Genomic DNA, 20,976 nt, shown 5'->3' on the forward strand with positions numbered 1-20,976 from the left:
AGGTTTGGGTCCTTAGGCCAACCTCTTTAAATAGACCAAACCTATTTAATTCACGACATGGCTGATTCAGAACAACTATGGCCTCAAGACCAGCATCCCTCTAGGCAGAGAATGATGGATATATTTATTTTTCCACCCAATTCCAACTGATTTCTTATGGCTGCATGGAGCCCTGTCTGGAGAAGAATTCTGAGGTTGGCCTTAGCAGGAGAACATACTAGGATCAACTAATGATGTCTTCCATGGATGGAGAAGTTGGAAAAGAGGCCTGAAAAACAGGTACTTGCCATCTCTGCTCCCGATGCTTTTAAACTCTAATACTAGGCTGTGATGTAAGGCTGGAGACCTTGACTCAGACTACTTCTCAATCCTGAGCCCTGAGGAGTCCAGGGAGTTGGGGGAGGGGACAGGGCAGGAAATCAGAAAGCAGAGAGGGAGGGCGACACTGAGTGAGTCTTCAGTGGCAGTGTGGGAGGGCCTGATGAAATCAATGGCTGGGGCAGCTCTGATGAGGGAATAACAGCTGTTCAGAAGTACGGGTAATTTATAAGTCAAGTATTCCCATGTCAGCAATGCCTGCCAAACCCTTCTTCTCACATCATGAACATCACCCCAATGATCCTTCCACTCACTAGCAAGCATAAGGGACATAAGGTATCCACATCTTCTATTCCATTGGCATTTCAAGAAGTTGGGCTCAGAACGGTTAAATGACTCATTCCAGCTCACCTAGTGAGGCCCAGAACATCAGTCATGAGTTATATATAAAAGCAATGTCAGTAAAATGAAAATGGGCACACATAACCCAGCAAGATTATCCCACAAACCACCAGCTTACGTGTAGGACTGTTAAACGGAGGTTTGGGATGGGTGGATACTCACTCATTTTGCTGAGGTTTTCAGAAGGGACATTGGGATGCAAAATAGACTTTGCATGTGGTTTGCTAAGGACTTGTTTCTCGACATAAACCAGAAAAAAAATTATTTGAAGCTAAAATTGAGTCTCAAGTTAGGTTGCATTTGAGAGAGTACTGTAGCCCAGCAGGCCCCAAAATGTCATGTCAGCTTTCGAAGGCATTTCACAGTTGCTGCAACAGCACTGTTGGAACAAAGCCAAGTAGCTTTAGAAGCCCAGTCCCTTAGACATAGATGACACTGCCAAGAGCGAAATAAAAAAGGGCCGTTGCCTAGCTTGGCATCTGGGTCCTGCAGCTGCCAAATCATATCCATTAACCATGCCAAAGTAATCCGTGGAGAAATTCCCAATGAGAGGCCCAGTGGCCCAGCAAGTTAGAAAATTGCCTCTGATCTAGGCAAGCAGTGGGTTCTAGTTCGCCAGTGTCTGCTGAGATTGCCAGACAACTTTCAGCAAATCAGCAGAAAGATTTCAATTTCTGTCTCTTGTTCAGAAAAATGAGTATTTTGTGTGTGTGTGTGTGTGTGTGTGTGTGTGACAGAGAGAGAGAGAGAGAGAGAGACAGACAGACAGACAGAGCAGGGAGAGAAAGAAGGAACTAGGAAGGGGCAAGAGAAAAAAGACATTTCCTAACCTCTTCTCCTAGTGTGATGGGAACCTGAGATATGGGGATTGAAATCCCACACTGAAGCAAGTAAAGTCATACCTAGTCTGCTAGAGAGCTGGAACAAAGCAAAGTAAAAACTCACAAAAAGTTGGCCAAGCCAGGCAGAAGCTCTTCTCCCACCTGCACATCTGCCTTGGGCTTTTCTTCTTTTCAGATTGTTGCAAGAAAACAGATGGCTGCAGAAGCCTGAATTTTAAATTTATGAATGGAAATTTGAACAGATGTTAGCAATCAAGATGGCATATAAGAATTTTTTTCATACCATGTTTACAGCCCAGCCTCCTTCACATAAATGGGAGAGGGGGTCATAAAAAGGGTAGTTTTTGATCTCAGGGACAGCCTGGATCCAGCATGGTGATTATGTGGCACAATGACGGAAATATTGAAAGAACAAAGGAAGAAAACACTAATCAGCTCCCTGTATAAATGCTAAATATTTATCTGCAAAATGCTAAAATGTATTTGCAAGAAAACCATCAATGTATCAGAATATTTTCTGTGCTTTATGTGGGTGAAGTGCCTGAGGTTTTAACTAGTATCTGTGGACACCTAGTTACTGGGATTCTGTTTAGACTTTTGACACAGTATAGATTGTTTCTTTTGTTTTGCTTGGCTGAAGGTCTCAGACATATGGAGTCCTATCAGATTTCACAGAGGAACCAAGTAGAAGGCTAGTAACAGAGATCTGATGATGCATGCATTGCTGGGAACTGGGCTAAGGTACTGAGGAAGGGATGGCAAAATGAATCAAACCTGATCTAGGTCCTCTGTACTGTTAGAACTAAAGGCAAAAGCAAGTACATATATCAAAAAGCCAGAACAAAGTGTATGTTCAAGGTTATTGGAATGAAGAGAAAGGAATGAGGTTGATTAGGGGACTGGATAATGACAGTGGTTCCTATTATCCTGAAAAGAGAGGAGGATTCTAGAGCTTGTAGCCATCTGGAAGACACAGAGAGTATCACCCAGGATTTGTTAGCAAATCCTTTTGGTTATACCTTCAAAAAATAGGGTGGCCATAAAGTCTGGAAATATGGATCATATGCTATCAGGTATTGTAATGTAATGTCAACAAACCATTTATATTATGTATTCTCCTGGGTTTCCAGGCTTTGAGGCTACCCTGGCTCTCCAGAATCTGATCACTTTCACCCACCATGATTGTCTCTCCTTGAGTACTGCAATAGCTTCATTAGTTTCCGTGTTTGTGTTTTTGCCAACTTCTACCACCCCCAACCAGCCTATTCTCAAGAGAGAGAGAGGGAGGGAGAGAGAGAGAGAGAACCATAAAAAAAAAAAAAAATCCAGTTCATATTTTGTTACTAATGACCAAGTATTAATAGAAGTAGATACTTTAACCTACTTAATAATTTGCTCAAAAATGTGCTGTGATGCTTTATGAGGATTTTCCTCCCTTCTAATGAAAGATTGTGTACTCTGCTAAGTATCTACCAACATGGCAAACCAGTGCAAAAGAGTGGATCTGGTAGTGATTCATCTAAAAGGATAGTCAGACTTTGCTGGAAGGCAGACCCAGGGCCATCTTCTCTCTCTATCTAGTCTCCTCTTATCCACAGTTTCACTGTCCACAGTTCAGTTACCCTCAGTCAACTACCATCCAAAAATATCAAATGAGAAATTCTAGAAATAAACAATTCGTAAGTCTTAAATTGTGCACCATTCTGAGTAGAGTGATGAAATTTCACACTGTCCTGTTCCATCCCACCTGGGATGTGAATCCTTCCTTTGTCTGGCATCTTCAGGCTGTAGATACCACCTGTCCTTAGTCACTTAGTAGCCACCTAGGTTATCAGATTGACTGTGGCGGTATTGCTGTGCCTGTGTTCAAATAACCCTTATTTTACTTTACAGTGGCCCCAAAGTGCAAGAGTAATGATGCTGGTAATTTGAATATGCCAAAGAGAAGCCATAAAGTGCTTCCTTTAAGTGAAAAAGGGAAAATTCTCAATTTAATAAGGAAAGAAAAAATCGTATGCTGTGATTGCTAAGATCTATAGTAAGAATGAATCTTCATCTGTGAAATTGAAATTGTGAACAATATAGTCTTATAATTGTTCTTTTTTAAATTACTGTTAATTTTAACGGTGCCCAATTTATAAATTAAACTTTATCATACATATGCAAGTGTAGGAAAAAAATATAGTAAATACAGTTGTTAAAGTCAAATAAAATGTAGAGACGGATCTCTAAACTTAAAACATTTGAGAAGCAAGAATTGCAACTCAGGGCATATACACAGACTGAACAAAGAGAAGGTTGGAAGTTTTACAAAAAGGGGAAATGTTATGTATTGTTTCAAATTAAAGTTCATTGGCACTAGGAAAGTTTTGGGGGAGCTGGCAAGCTCTGATTGGTAAGTGACAGTGGTGGGTAAAACTAGTCTTACAATCACAGCAAGCTGTTTCGGTAACTACTAGATAAAACTAGTTTCAGGTTACAACAGGCAGTTTCAGCAGGCAGGCTTGCAGTAAATTACATTCTTGTAGCAATTTTATGTGCTCTGAGTGCTTTTTCTCCCTGACCCCTCAACTCTGACTTAGTATATGCCAAGAATGACCCGACTTGTATGATCAACTGTATGGGTTCAGTATTCTCTTCAGTTTCAGGCATCCATTGGGGGTCCTGGAATGTATGCCCCATGGATAAGGGGTGGGGGGGCTACTGTACTTACCTCTGCAAATAACCTCATCTAGTCCCATGGCTTTTAATACCATCTACATGCCGTTCACTCCCTGTCATCACTTGGAGTCCAGGAAGGAAAATAGAACCCATGTCAGGTAATGCACTAGAGAAGATTTAATACCAGGGCCAGTTGCCAAGATGTTGGAACAGCTGTAAGAGCAAACTGGGAATGGTGAGATAACCCAGAGAATAGCAACATCTGGGAGTTGCTACCCTCCCTAAGGCTAGAGAGACAAAGTGGGATTATGAGAGTTTAGGAACAGTGGGAGCTTAGACCATGGAGGAGGGCCTTAGTGGGAATGCAACCACAGAAGAGGTGCATTAATGCTAGAGATGTTTCCCACAGCAAAGAGAGGGGAAGGTACTCTGGCTTTTCCCCTCATCCTGACTGCAGTATTTTGCCAGTGCTTTCCATTGCCCCAATTCTCCCAGAGGCCAGTTGGCAAGGAAGCTTGGGAAATGCAGTTTGCACAGGTCAACCTTGCACACCCCACTCTCCCTGGTTCCACCCACCCCTAAGCCATACGGAGCAGAGCAGGGAAGAGCAGACAGTGAATGAGAGTGTCAACAAAGGATGGACACAAACACTACTCCTAAATTAGTATCTCCAACTCAGACTTCTTCTCTGAGCTTCAGATTCTGATATTCAACTGTTTACCTGACACCTTCACTTGGGTGTCTAATGGTCCTCTCTAACTTAACATGGCCCAAAAGGACTCTTAATTTACCAGCCACCTTTCCTTGGTATTCCCCTTCTCAGAACATGATTCAGCCACTGCTCTGCCAAAACTGTGTACGCCATCTTTGATTCCTTTCTTTCCTTACTCCCTACTCCTCCCAACCTTTCAGCAAGACCTGTGGATTCTACCACCCCAAACAGTTCCTCTCCATCTCCACCATGACCACCTTAGGCAAAGCCACCACTATTTCTCCCCTAGATGACTATAATGACCTCTGAACTGGCCATGCAACTTCCACTGTGTCCCTGTATAATGCATTGTTCAGGGGGCAGTTCCTGTAGACCTTGAGGGCAAGGAAGGGTAAGAAGCAGGGGCTTTATTCTAAGTGCTATGGGAGTCATTGAAGGGAAGGATGTAAACTTTTTTTTTTTTTTGAAGACAGAGTCTTGCTCTGTCTCCTGAGCTAGAGTGCAGTGGTATCATCATAGCTCACTGCAACCTCGAACTCCTGAGCTCAAGTCATCCTCCTGCCTCAGCCTCCCAAGTAGCTGGGACTCCAGGTGCATACTACCACATTCAGCCAATTTTTCAATTTTTTGTAGAGATGGGGTCTCACTCTTGGTCAGGCTGGCCTCGAACTCCTGAGTTCAAGTGATCTTTCCAACTCAGCCTCTCAAAGTGTTAGGATTACAGGCGTGAGCTACCATACCTGGCCTAATTTATATCTTGATGAAATCAGTTTAGCTTCCTTGTGGGATGTAAAATATAAGGGTAATAAAGTGGAAGGAAGACCAGTTAGGAGAGGATTACAGATCTTAGCCCTCTTCTTCCACCTCTTCTACCAAAGTCCCCTCAATTACCACCTATTGGTCTTCTCCCTGTTCTTCCAATATGCCAGGCTTGTTCCCTCTTTAGGGCCATCCCACAAGAATGTTTGTCCTGATGTTAGCACAACTGGTTCCACATTATTCAGGCCTTACCCTCTGAGATCTTTCCTGATGAGGCCATAGAAGTCATCACTGTTCACAAATATCCCCTCTCTCCTTCTGGGCACAAAGTAGAGTGCACTTCTCTGTGTCCTGGACATTAGCTATGGTCATATGGCTTGCTTTGGCCAGTGAAATGTGGGTGGACGCTCTAGGAGCCCTCTTCCTTCTACCACAGTGACTGGCAGTATTCCAGATAATGGCTACTCCATCAGCCTGAGGAGCCTAGAGTGAGGATGACAATCATCCAGAGCACAATTCTCCACACCAACCCATGGTACCCAGCAGGAACACGAAAGAAATCTATGCTGTTTTAAGGTTGCTGAGATTTTGAGATCGTAACTAACGCATACCTAAGCCTACCTGAACTGCTATAGCCCTCAGCCCTTCACATCAGCCTGTATTGTGTCCACTGTGGAAATTACCAACTGATAATTTCCACTTATTCATTTTGTTTCCACTGTGCATCCCCTCAAGTTCATGAAAGCACCATGTGAACAGAGTCTTGGTCCTATGTAATTCACCACTATACCTCCAGCTTCTTGAAGAGTGTCTAGTGGGTCGTCAGTAGGCAAATATTTGTTGATTGAGCTTTTGATGGCTTGCACATATAAGCATTTCTTGAATGCTATTTTTCCAACAAAACTGGAATAAATGCATCTTACACTCGGCATTTCTGAAACACCAAACCCTAAAGCTTCACTGTTATTTGTGGGTTGGATCCACAGCTTGGGTTACACCCTTCCAGCTAAGTCACAGGAAACCAAGTTGCTCCCAAAGCTGCCACGATTCCATGGTCAGAAAAGGCCCTGCTAAAGACCATACAGAGCAGATAAACAAAAAGAAATGAAACCTTACAACCATAAATCATGAGTGAAGTCACCCAGAGTTAGGAGACAGTGGGACAGAATTCATTTTTATATCGCTTTTACCACTAAAAGATGTTTTACCCTTTTTAAAGTTTCCTATGCTGGCTCAATCTAATTCCCTGAAATGGCCGAGTCTCAAATTTTGGCCTAAAATATTAGAACTGAAAAGAACCTTAGGGATCACTCAACTCAGACTACTCCATTTATCATACAGTTTGATTAATTTTAATTAGAAACCTCTTAGGGTCTCACTGTTGTCTGCCAGAGGCTTACAACTTAGTCACGTTAGAGATTGTAGTTGCTAAAATCATCATCTTTTCTGGTACCACCAAATATATTTAAAAGCACATATTTTCAACCACCCCTTTGTATAATTGTAATAAACCTATAAAGAAGATCCCACTTATAAAATTAATCCCAGAATATTTTTAGGTTTTATGTTTTTGTTCCTCCCTTAAAAATTTTCCTAGAGATTTCAAAATGTCTCAAATATTGAAGAAATAAGCTCCATAAAACTATGAAGTTATTACTGTGCCCATTCGTGCAGGAACAAGAACCCTTTGTAGGACATATTAGTTCCTTTAGGGCCACCCAAGTAAGGTAATGATGTGGTTTAGCTTACCCTTCCAGACTCTATACTCAACAGACGACATTCTCGACAAGCAAGGGCATTTTGTCTAATTTGCAAAAAGTGCATTAACAGTATCAACTCACTAAACATTTCATGTGAAACTATCAACTTTTAACATTAAGAGATGGCAATTTCTACTGTCTCATTCAACTTAAATTTAATTTTATAAACCAAGTCCTAATTCTGAAATTCGGATACTATGCACCTGCAGCTGAAACTTAAAAAAAACAAAAAACCGAGGTCATCCCATTTCCCCCTATATGCTGAAAATGGGACAGTTTGAATATTGCCAAGTCTCTCAAACACAAAGCCACATTCACACAAGGGAAATCACTTACATGTGGTTAAGAAAACAGGAAATTTTCACGTTGGCTTTAATATTTATATTTTACCAAAATTTCCCTGAACTCAGTACTCATTACTAACATTTTTTATAGTATTTACTGCATCTTAAAAGTAAAATAAGCAGAAAATGTACAGTTGAAGAAAACTGGATGCCAATCTATACAATGATTTACTTTCGGCATGACAGACTTTATTTTGGCACTTTAACAAATATTTTGCTTTACAGCAGTGACAAAATATTTGCCAGAAATGTTCTTTTCCTGGCACGGATATTCCAAGCAGTTGTTATTCTATGAATTGACTTTCACTCTGTTTTGCACAGTTAGAGGTATACCCACTACATTCTTAACCTCTGTAATTGAGGGACATTGTGTGGCTTTAAAAGGTGCTATCATTTCCTTTTAATCACTCTAAAGTGGATTGATTCTGTAAGTGATGGGGCAGGAATTTGAGAATTAAGGCCTTAAGATTTAAGTAAACACTGTTCAGTGTTGCTTAAAAAATATTTTTTAAGATGAATTCTGTGGCAATTCCAGGGAATGTTCTCTAAATGAAGTATTCACACTTTATTAAAAGTAAATTATATGTTGGAAAAGTTGCTGTTCTTGCTGTCTTCTTCCTACTTTGGCGGCTCACCGTTTAAAACTAATGGATAAGACAGTAAACGGAAATGTTCAGTCCAGTAAGTACCAGCCAGGTACCCTCATGGCCTCCACCTCCTCCTCAGGTATCGCTCTTTCCAACCATTTCGGGCCTAAGCAGTGAGGCCCTCATTTTAACACACAGAGCCTCCTTGACTCCCCCTCTTTTCCCATAATATGAGCTACGGTATTCCATCTATTAGTTCTTCAGATAAGCTTTCAGGAGAGATTTGGAGCACAATTTCAAGAGTAAATCAATCTATAGACCTAAGCCTTGGATACTGACTACAGGAAAGCCCCCTTCAGATCTTCGGAATTTATAGTCTTAAAAGTTATTTGCAAAAGCAGGCATCTGTCTCAATATTGCCATCAGCTATTCTATAAAGGTTGCAAACCTCGAAATTCCCTGGCAGCCTTCCAATATCTGTACCCAGACATACATAGGATTACACTCAGATTTCCTCTGGCCAATTCAAAAGTGAGTCTGTAATAAACAGCCTCATCAACTTGCTCTTTGGTCTTGATTTAAAGACACTGTGGAACACTTAGAAATCAAACCTATGTCATCCTTGAGAGCAGACGGTCGTTAGCAAAGGGGAGATGTACATTTGATCGAAAATGTACAAAATTTATAACAGTGACATTTTCAATATTAGGCCACATGATTTATTCAGTAGTTTTTATGTTCCCAAATTACAATTTATGTCTATTCGTAAAGACTACAAAAGTTACCATTAGAATTGTCTGTGCTTATAAAATACCAACTTTTTTTAAACTGTTATATATATTCATTAACACCAGTCTGCGACGAGATACATAGAATCATAGGCACTTCAAAGGCTTAAAAAGACGTTTACAACTTAAATGCATTTTTTTAAGAACAAAATCTGATTTTTCTTTAAACCCCTATTCGTACCTTCAAATTGCAAGAAATTAACAAATACAGTGGCCAAAGGAATATGCAGCAACTTCTTAAAATACTGTTAGCATCTTTGGGTTTGCTGAGGCTTGTCAATAACTCACATCAAATCCTCCCAAAAGAAGATCTGATTAGATAGATATGACTAAACAGTTTTGTAGTAATAATCCAATTTTACACATTAATTTGCTGTTGCAAATCTGCCCAAAGCTACAGGTAATGAAAAATAAAGCAAGTGTAAAATGGATAGTCTGACACTTAAAAATTTATACAAAGTGGAGGTTAAAGTTTACATATTTGAAAATCACATATACACTAAATTACCATTATCTGAATTATTCCAAAGACAAATTGCACCATGACAGCTACAAAAGGCATAGGGTTTGGTTTTGTTTTTAAGGGCACAAGAGGGGAGGGCAGAGGAGAAGTGGGAGACAACAGATAAATTAACAAAGTACGACCAACTTGGCAAGGTCAATCTGAGACATGCTGACACAAATGAAACAGCTTTCATCTTTGAACCGTAGGATAAAAACAATCATTTCATATTTGCGCATAAAAGTTTAAACCAATTCCATGAACATCAAGGGTTTTTATAACATAATATTTTGCCACTGCTATTCACAGAACACTGCAGATGTTAAATTTTAATTTTATGTTGTTCTAAAGAAATACAGGAAAAGTTTTAAATACAATGGTATTTTTATCATTAAAGTGCCAGAATGGCTCTTTAATGGAAAAAAAAAACCAAAACAAAAAACAAAGATCTTCATTATTCTACGCAAAAGCTTTATTTTGAAAAGTTCAGTGATCTCATAAATAGAGACACTAAGTCGGAGTTTTACGCATAAAACTCCTTGGTAGGTGCCTTCTGATAAGCAGCACTAGATGGTTTGCGTTCTCCAAGGTCATAGCTTCCTTCGTCCTTCTTCCTCATACGATACACCAACAGCAGGATAAGGAAAATTGCAAAGAGAAAGCCGATAACTCCGCCAGCAATGACAGCTGAAACGCACCAAAAGGAAGATTACTTTAGAAGAGATTCAAGGGTTGCAGAAATTAGCTTTGTCAAGCCCAACCTATTTACACTTTTATAAAAGGCTGAATTTGAACATGTCAATTTTAAAAAAACTGGATTCAATGAAGTAACCAGGTAATTATGCAAATCTTACATTCCTCAGGAAAGTATAAGACTTTCTTTGATTGTATTAATAATATCACCCAAAAAACTCAGTAAGAAAAATCTGGCTGCAACCTCAACTAATTCCACACTTTAAAACCACTTTTGTCTTTTCAGTACTCAAATTTCATATTCTAATCTTCTAATTGCTTTTTCAATAAAAACATAAAACATGATATAACTGACTTAAACTTTTTAAGAGTAAACATAAAAAAAGCACACAAATTTCTTTCCAATCTTGGATTTGAGATTATCTTTTCAAAGATTAGGTGTTCAAAGATCTTGCAAACCTTCCCCTTCAAAATCAAATGTTAGCACTTCAGATAAGTTAAAATAAAGACAACATTCTTAAAGCCTTGGGCAGTACTCCAAAGAACTTTTCCTTCTCTTAAATTTAATTTGAAATCAGGGATTACTTGGAGCAATACTGATTGATCTTCACACCCCACCATCTCCCTATGCCCAGTTGTTCTGGACCAATTCAGATCTCAACTTTCCTCTTCTAAGCTACTATTGGCTGGCCGAGGAGTAAACTGAAGGAACTGGCAGAAAATAAAGACAACATCTGCCTAAGCTCTTGCTTCTCACTGTGGAATGAAGGACCCTGAAGACTGTTTCGGTAGAAAGGTGACAGCAAGCTTTGCTATACCTCTATCACTTGGACAAACAGAGCCCTACATGTAAGCATCCTCCCACCTGACTTTTACCTGGCTACTCACCTGCTAGGACTTCTGTTCGTTTAAACAGATTGTCTGAGTGTTTCTCAGTATACACATTTGTATCCTCTTCAGCTGGGTCTATTTTCCTTTCTGAGTCAGAGAGGTGAACTTTATCAATTTCTTCAGGTGACTGTTATGGGGAAAAGGGAAAGATTACATGATTTTTAAAAAATGTGCTGGGAAGAAGAAATAATACATGAGTATATTCAAAAGTTCCTTTATTTCAAAGAATCAGTTTAGGAAGTAACTGGAATAATCACTTTGTGTGAAGTTTATACCAATAGGTGAGTTCCATGACGGATCCATGTAGTTCATGGTTTTGTGTAACACCCATCACATGCGCAGGCAAGATGGAGAGTTAGTGAGTTTATAATAGCACTAATGACATGGCTAGGTTGTTTTCATTGACATTTCATAAGCTCTCTACTTCCTCACCACTCTTCTGACTTCAGGTCACCATCTCCATCTGGATGCTCCAACCCAACAGCATTGCCCCAATTCTTCCCACTCCTTCATCTCTTTGTTGCACAGGGCACTGTGATGACAGCTCCCTTTCAGGCATTTTCTCATGTCCAACTGGGCTCTTCCTGTTCCCACTCTGTGGGGAGCAGCCCCCCAGCCTTACTCTGTAATGCTTCTCTCCACTTAATCTTGCATCTTCAGCGAACCCTGGACTATGACATTAGGTTCCTCCCTTGAGTTTTCACGTCCACAGCTTTGTCCAGGTCGTTAGCACATCACACCCAAGTTGCTGCGTCAATCTCAGAAATGCACACCTTGGGCAGTTTTCCAGTCCACCACTTAATCTCCAGTGACAACCGTGCGAGGCCACCTCCATGGCCTCTTCATTACCAAAACTGATTCTTAACATCTGTGCCTTGGTTCATGCAGTTCTTGTATCCCCAGTCCAAATTTTTCACTTCTTCCACTGTCTATTTCTCCTTAATGAGCCCTCTCTGATATTTCACCTGGCTGTAACCCAGAACTCTTTACAGTCTACCGCACCAACACAGAAATTATCTGTTGCCTAACACTCAGCATCATTTTGTGTGAATCATGTAGGGTTACACTGAAACCTGAAAACCTGCATCACCTGAAAGGTATTAAAAAAAAAAAAGGCTCTATGCTCACTTTGGCAGCACATATACTTGGAACAACAGAGGATTGGAAATTGGAATGACAGAGAGGATTAGCATGGCCCCTGCACAAGGATGACATGCAAATTTGTGAAGCGTTCCATATTCTTTAGCAGCACAATTCACAAACGCAAAGATGTGGAAACAACCCAAGTGCCCATCAATACATGAATAAATTAATAAAATGTGGTATTATGTATATTAGAGTATTACGTAGCCATAAAAAATGGTGAACAAATACCTTTTGTAACAACCTAGATGAAACTGGAGACCATCCTTCTAAGTGAAGTATTGCAAGAATGGAAAAACAAACACCACATGTACTCACTATTAAATTGGAACTAAATCATCAGCACTCATGTGCACATATGGTAGCAAAATTCAACAGAAATCAATCAGGTGGGAAGGAGGAGGAGGGGATGGGTAAATTCACACCTAACGGGTACAACACACACTATCTGGGTGACGGACACACTTATAACTATGACAAAACTGTACAAAAGTAATTCATGTAACCAACAGTTTGTACTCCTGTAATATTCTGGAAAAAAACAGCCCTATGCCTAGAGATTCTATTTCAACTGGTCTGGGGCAAGGAAGCTGACACTGACTTTTATTTGTTGTTTATTTAGAGTTTTCCAGACAATTAATGGCTTTAAGGGCCAAAGGGCTAGAGAAGTTCAGTTCAAATGAGTTGTCTTTTATCAGGCTGACATTCTTATTGGCCAACACTATTGATGAAAAACACTGTTGACTCCATTGAGCTATAAAGACTGTAGACAACAATTCCTACTTTCTACAACTCTTCCTAAGAGCATCCAACCATCTTCATTAGGACTCCATAGAGTCTAATGTGCCACGGCCCAGGAAAGCAACCGTTTTCTGAAAGCTGGAGTTCATCCACAATGGCAGCCTGCTGCTTAAGTTTAGAGGGTTAAAGGACAAAAGAGGACCTCACCTCCTTGGGTTGCCTTAAAGTCACCCTCATTTCTAGGAAGGACCACAAGCTAGACCAGGTGGATCCATTTAATCTCCAGGGTATGTGAGATTAATAGGTCCTTCTCTCTGACCAGACACTAGGCATCCACTGAAGATGGTATTTAATAAATTATAATAAAGTGTGACTGTCTTTCCCACCCCACAAGAAATGCTGTACAGCCTAAACCTCAATCTGTCATAGTTTACAAAAGGCAGAATCCATAGAGAAATGATCCTTTCCCTGTTGCAACATATGCACCCAAAATTTCACTCTTCTCTATATTACTGTGATAGAAGAAAATATGAAGTCTTCCCAGGCCTTCATGTTCCAAAGTAAAGCAGAAGAGAGAAGCTCACCGGCAGCATTTTGCCTGAGTTTTCTCCATGCTTCCTAACTGGCTGCCTATACTGGGACAGACAACTCAACAGTTCGAGAATGGATTATCGGGAACCTTTCCACTGCTCATTAGCACTGCTTTGCTATGAGGCTAGGAAGGGGAAGAAAAATCTCAAACAGGTGAATACTCAGGTTTGTAACTAGGGAGAGAAGTAAACAAGTTCTGGTGGGACATGAGCCAGACATAAGTAGCTACTGTAATATTAGAGACTGAGTTGAACTTACCCACATCATCTTTGCCCCACTATTATTACTAATCACATGGTTTCACCTGGGGGCTCTTGAGTCCCTAAAGTCTTTTAAGACAGCTGACCTCTTCAGTTCCCTCTGACTCGGCTTCTTGTCCAGCAGGCAGACCTAAGTGTGCATTCCAGGGATCTGAGAGCGTGGGGACAGAAGGTCTCCACAGACCTGGAGCCACCCTGCCCTGAGAGGTGCACAGGCTTTAAGCTGCACTGGAGGGAACATTCATTTTTTAAATCAAAAAGTTTTATTGTTTGGAAGCAGAGGCTTAAATAAGAAACCAATCTACATTATAGAATTAATCTAAAATACCTTAACTGTTATGTGCAAAATGAATTTACAAAAAGGTAGCGTGAGTGATTAAATAAGGCCAATTTAAGATCTGTCACATCAATGTCTGGCTGTTTGGATGCCATGGAAATGGAATGGAAGATTATGAGTGATGCTCTGCTTAAATAAATAACTCTGTCTTTTATTTAATTTTTAGTCATAAATTTACAACAAACTAGATGGAATAGCTATAACAATGACATAATGCCACTGTGAGATCCATTCAAAAGCAAAATCTACACTAATGGTATCCTTTAGGCATTGTTTAATTCAGCTGTACCATGTAAACTACAAAATGGAAATTTTAATTGCTATTGTTATTCATTATCAATATTATCATTATCAGTGCCTAAGACAACGTTTGACACATAATGAATAGCACTCAATAAATCTCCCATAAATGGATGAACTTTTTACTATTATTACATTGAACACAAATGATAGTAGGAATATAAACATTAGAATGTTTTGGGGATCCTTAATTTCTAAAGGAAATTAAGACTTCTCTGCCAAACATCTATTTTCTTAAAGTCTTGATCTGATGCAATTACTTCCTTAAAGCCGATTTAAAAAAACTTAAATCAATTTTCAATCCACTGTTGTCAACAAACCAGAACTCTACATCAAATTATGTTTTACTTAGGCTACAACTCTTTATCACTAAAAGCCAAAACTCACCCAGGAGAGTTTCTTGCCTCAAGCTAGTGAATCCTAATGGTCCTGACTACAAGGGGATACAGTCATGAGAAGCGGTCAAATAAAAATGTGGTAAAAGCAAAATGCATCTTTCCACGGCCATGCTAGCTAATGGTGCCACACACACTCTGAGCTGTTCAGCCATCCTACCATCAACTGCACCTGGCACTCTTTGTCTCTCCCCTTCTTCTATTCACCCTACTTATCCATGGATGGATGGAGCTGCTTCCACACATGGAGCCAGCACATTCTAGGCACGTCTGCCTCAGTCCTCGGGGTACTTCTCCTGGCCTTCCTACGACCTGGCTTGTGAAGCCAATCTGCCACCAACAGTTATGGACCCTTCTTAGTCATACAGACAGCACACCAGTCTGGAAAGGGCTTGACCTCCTGGCTGCTCCACACCTGCAAAAGCCCATCCAACTGTCATTCACCATTCTGGCCGTGTGCACTGGGAGGATGGAGGAAGAGGAGGAAGAACAAAGGCACTCTGATAAGGGTAGGAAAAGCCCACCTGCATGCCTCCCTACAGAAGGGGGTACTTCCTACTCCAGAGAAGGCCAGTCACTACCTTCATGAAACAGCCTTCCATATCGTGTCTGCTGCGAATGCCCGGCAGCATTGTATTTCCAATCAACAGAAGAGTGAGCTTAAGCAGCATGCTACCCCTGAATTGTCTGCAAAGTCTACCAGTGCAGTTATGACCAGCCCTCATTTGGTGAATTGGCTTGGTCTCTTCTGCTCCACCACATTCAATTAACGTTTACAGACTGCTTGCTAGGTCTCGGGTGCCATGCTACGGGCACTCACATTTAATCATAAGGAGCCACGAGAAATGGGCTCAGAAGCTAAGAAACTCCACTGAATCCAGGATTTGAAACTTAGGCCTTCTCCAGCCTTTAACATGCATTTTCCAACTTAAAGGTTTACCTATTAGTGGCCTGTCAGCTAATTGCAATATTAACAGGCCAAAATCATGAGCTCACAGTTTTAATTAGCTGGGAGCTGCTCTGTTCTAAGGCCAAAGACCTTATTCTTAATAAGTCGGCTCTCAAAACAAAGACATGCAGATGCACTCAGGTTCATCATTACCATTAAAAGAGGTCAAAGTTTATATATTACTGAGAGTGGGGTCTAAGGAGACTTTAAGAAATGACTTATTGAGACTACTACCATCAAGATGTGACCCGGAGTCTCCTTATTCCATAACGTTTCAGTGTATGTAAAGTTCACAATGGTTTAAACTCAGAACATTTTCTATAAAGTGAAAATACTGTTCTTGACTTAAGCCAAATAAACAAGGCTTTGTTTCTCAAGAAATTCCTTAAGAAGGGAGCCGTGTAAAAAATATTCATACATAAGCTAGGCCTGGGTGATAAGTGGGTAAATCCCAAATGATCATAAAGAGTAAGGAGGAGCCACTCAACAATATAATGAAAAGACCATTTGCCTTTACACAATTTTAACAGGGACATCTTAAAAGGACTGTTGTACACAATCAGAAGAGAGGGGCATTTATACAATGCAAAACACACCTTTGTCTGCGCAGGTATCTTGTTCTGTATATTCAGTGTTACGGTTTCCACTTTTGGAGCAGCACTAGTGAACGGTATCTTTGGAATTGGTCGAGATGTTGTCAGCTCTGGACTCTCTACGTCCTCATCAGCTCCTGGAAAAATAAGCAAAGATGAGCCGATCTTTGTGAATCACGACACGGATTTCTCCATTAGCAGGCAATATTGTCTAATGTTGATGCTGACAGCCACGTTCTTTCAAAGCGCTACCCCCTTCAGACTCTAGCGCAAGCCTTCCTGTGGCCTTCACTGCAATAAAGAAGTGATTTCACAGGGGGTCTCTGGGTAGCCTGGCAATTTTTTCTATAATATTATTCCAGATACTCTCGATTAGCCCTCTTTTCACTTACATGTTCAATCTCTCCTGCTTGACAAGATTTCTTCCTGCCTACACAGAAACACGCTCCATTTCCCATTTTGGGAACATAACAAACAAAGTACAAAAAAGGAAAACTCTCCCATAGCTGAGTCCTTATCGCATGCGAGCACCACCTCTCTCCCTTTTTTATTGGCAGATTTTTCCAAGGCGGGTGGATGCTCAGTAGCTCCTGTCCTCACCATCTTCTCCACTCCATGCTCGACTCCCTTTCAGGTATATTTTCTCTGTCATCACACTATTGACACTGTTCTGTTAAGGTCACCAATGTCATCCACATCACCATACACAATGGCATGTTTCAGAGTCATCTTCCTCTAACAGAGCTTCCTAGCACCGCTGGACGCTATCAACTGCCATCTCCTTCCTGGTATATCCTCTTTCTCTGGGCTTCAATTAACCACCTAAATACAGAAGATACCCCAAACTTACACCGTTAGCTTTCACCAGCCCACTCAAAGTAAGGCCCATATATCCAACGACCTGGCATTTTCATTTGAATGATTTAGAGCTACAACACACCTCTAACTTGTCCGACTGAGCTCACAATTCCTCCCTGTCCCTCCACAAACCTGGTCTTCTCCCATGTTACCTCACAGGGACCGGAAACTTCTGTTTCTATATGGCAGAACTCTGACTCCCTTTTCCTTCCCTCCACATTGAACTCAAGACCCAGTCCTGTCAATTTTACCCTCTAAAGCTCTCTCCACTCTAACACCTTCCTACAGCTCCAGGGCTACCACCATGATGCAAGCCACCGTGACCTTTCCATGAACCACACTGTACCTGCCTTCCTCCTAACAGACCCCTTTCCGTCCAGTCCACTGCCCATAAATTGTCTATGATCTCATCATCCCTGTTTAAAACTCTTACAATGGCCCCCACTGCTCCTGGGATAAACAGAAATGCCTCAACCCAGCCTGTGTGGTCGGCCTGGCCCACCATCGCAGCTCCCTCAGGCATCATTCTCTCTGTCCTCTGCTGTGCTCCAGCCGTGGTCCCCTGATCCTTCTGCAGAAGTCTTCACCTAGCAATTCCTAATCCCCCCTTCCCGGATGTTGGGGAAGACCTCCCCTCCATATTACATCAGAGTCTTCCGTTAAATGATTTTTATTGTTTCCATCTGATTTTATTTTTTTAAACAGACAAAGTCTTACTCTGTTGCCCAGGCTGGAGTGTAGTGTCTATTCACATGTGCAATCCTAGCACACCACAGCCTCGAACTCTTGCACTTAAGCAATCCTGCTTCAGCTTCCCAACTAGCTGTTAAATGGTATCACCCTTCTTACACTAATTGCATGTATCACAAATTTGTAATTGTGAATTTGTGTAAACTGGAAACTTCATAAGGTTAAGAGATTGCATCTGTTTTCCTCCCAGAGTGCCTGATACAGCATCTAAGACATAACAGGCTCTGATCTGGTATCTGCTCAGTAAGTAACTTTCCACCAGGGCCTTTTTTTTTTTTTTTTTTTTTTTTGGCCTTTTCACCAGAATAGCATTTGAGAATTTCTGACATTAAAATACAACATTCTTTTTAAGTTGATCATTTGTCAAATTTGTAACAACTCAAACAAACGCAAACTCTGTAACTCAAACTAACCTGCTTCCTCAGGTAAAAATGAATGAATAAATACCCATAAATTCCTCAAACCAAAGAAAATGGGTATTTTCCACAGAATTCTATCTATGTAATAAGTTCAGAAAGTAAGAGTTAACATGCTAGAAACAGTGCAATGGCAGTGGCTCATTTAATATATCAACTGTCTCCTTTAACTTCAGAACATATATACTCGCTATTATGGAGAAGAAATAGCAGGGTATATTGGAATAAATACAGGTTTGGAAAACAACCAACCTACTACTGGTTCTGGTATTTATTAGCTTTGTAATCTTGGGCAAGTGACACTTCAGTCTTTGTATATTCATCTTTAAAATGGGGACAATAATAACTAACCCATAGGGGTGCATGTATGTCACATATAGGTGTGTGTGTATATATATATTTTTTTTTTTTTCTCACAGGAAAGATATATATTTGAAAGCATTCTGAATACATAAAATGTTATATAAATATGGGTCATTAACAATGATGGTTCCAGAATCATGATGCTCTTTTCTATCAGCCTGCCTGATTATGCATCAATTTTTACATATAACATGCTTTATTTGTTCCTACAGTGAATCATTTTCTTACAAAGAATAAAACTTCAATGAGAAATGAAAAATTTCTATTAAGGGCTTTCAGACTCCCTTGTTTCACAAAGTTACAAATCTGAGTGAGTCATCAAACTAGGCATGGGGAGAATCTGAGAGAGGAGGTGGTTTATAAGGTAGAAAGGCCCCGCAAACTAGCACTTTTTAGTTGGAGACGGGTGAGTAATCTGCCTCAGGTGGCTCTGCTGTTTTCATTATCTTTATTAAAAAGATTAACCCTCTTGCCCAACCCAGAAGCCTGATTACCTCTCCCCTCATCCCTGACTTTCAGCTCCCACTGTTCTCTCTGTCTGAAATACACCACCCCAAAGCCTGTTTCCACCAGGGGGACTCCTGCTTATACTACCACCTCCAGCATCAATGCCATGCCCTCTCTCAAGCCTTCCTTTATCTATCATGAAACTCTCTCTCTGTTACCACTGCTCATTGTATCTCTTCTTCTTTTTAAAAAATGACACTTTCTTTTACTTCTGATCTGAATGTTGGCATCCAACAAAAAAATGTATGTTAAAACCTAATCCCTAATGTGACAGTATTAAGAAGGGTCTTTAGGAGGTGATTAGGTCATGAGGGTGGAACACTCATGAATGGACTTAGTGTCCTTGTCAAAGAGGCTTGAGAGCCTGTCTGCCCCTTCCCACCACGTGAGGACGCGAGAAGAAGGCACCATGTATGAGGTAGAGGGCAAGCCCCCACCAGACCCCGAATCTGCTGGTGCCTTGATCTTTGACTTCCCAGGCTCCAAAACTGAAACCAATAAATTTATGCTATTTATGAATTACCCAGTCTAAAGTATTTTGTTACAGCAGCCTGAATGGATTAAGACAACTTATAAAATAAAAACACATTTTATTAAAAAAAAAAAGAAGGCCGGGCGCGGTGGCTCACGCCTGTAATCCTAGCACTCTGGGAGGCCGAGGCGGGTGGATTGCTCAAGGTCAGGAGTTCGAGACCAGCCTGAGCGAGACCTCGTCTCTACTAAAAATGGAAAGACATTATATGGACAACTAAAAATCTATAAAGAAAAAAAATTAGCCGGGCATAGTGGCGCATGCCTGTAGTCCCAGCTACTCGGGAGGCTGAGGCAGTAGGATCGCTTAAGCCGAGGAGTCTGAGGTTGCTGTGAGCTAAGCTGACGCCACGGCACTCACTCTAGCCTGGGCAACAAAGTGAGACTCTGTCTCAACAACAAAAAAAAAAAAAAAAAAAAGAAAACATTTTCATGAATGACATTTGGAAACACAGAAAATACATAAAGGAATAAACAGAATTATCCCACCACCAGAGAAAATATTGTCAGATTTTATTTACTGAAGTGTTCCTAGAAAGGTGCTTGGTCCCCCATGTAGTGAGTGGTCAATGAACAAATAAATATCCTCTGCATCTTCTCTCCTTCTAATGAGTTTTTCACTTTTGTCAGGACAATTCTACTCTTCAGGAACTCTTTTGTGCTCTTAGAATGTTCCTGTTTTATAGTATCCTGTTCTTGTTCCACTGTTAAAGCAGCTTCTTTTCTCTCTGAATTTAATAAGTTTTTCTGTAAATTCTCTTCTTGTTTCTGTCCTCTCTCAATTTTTGATTTGGGGAAGGCCTCTCTCTTTCATTTACAAGTTTTTCCTAAATGTCTGGGGGGTCTTGGGTGTCTTTTCACATTTAAGAGGGAAACACTGAAAAGCTGATTAGAAGCTCTGAGCACACAGGAGAGGTTTGCCAGATGTGGGCATCATCAGTTAAGACAGAGCTGTGTTTTGCTGCAGAGCTTCCAATACCACT

General features: G+C 40.7%; 1 protein-coding gene and 1 pseudogene across 1 annotated transcript in view; one reads left to right on the forward strand and one right to left on the reverse strand.

The window, feature by feature from the left end:
- Positions 1 to 10,086: 10,086 nt before the first annotated feature.
- Positions 10,087 to 20,976, reverse strand: part of SDC2 (syndecan 2) — a 100,834-nt gene continuing 89,944 nt past the window's right edge. The window contains exons 3-5 of the mRNA XM_069465476.1: positions 16,572 to 16,705; positions 11,257 to 11,386; positions 10,087 to 10,362 (exon numbers count right to left, since the gene is read on the reverse strand). Coding sequence (XP_069321577.1) covers positions 10,199 to 10,362; positions 11,257 to 11,386; positions 16,572 to 16,705 — 428 coding nt within the window. The 3' untranslated portion in view covers positions 10,087 to 10,198. The remainder of the gene's footprint in view (positions 10,363 to 11,256; positions 11,387 to 16,571; positions 16,706 to 20,976) is intronic.
- On the forward strand, positions 12,404 to 12,502 carry LOC138382075 (U6 spliceosomal RNA; annotated as a pseudogene).

This window comes from Eulemur rufifrons, chromosome 3, assembly GCF_041146395.1.
Source record: "Eulemur rufifrons isolate Redbay chromosome 3, OSU_ERuf_1, whole genome shotgun sequence".
Classification (NCBI taxonomy): Eukaryota; Metazoa; Chordata; class Mammalia; order Primates; family Lemuridae; genus Eulemur; species Eulemur rufifrons.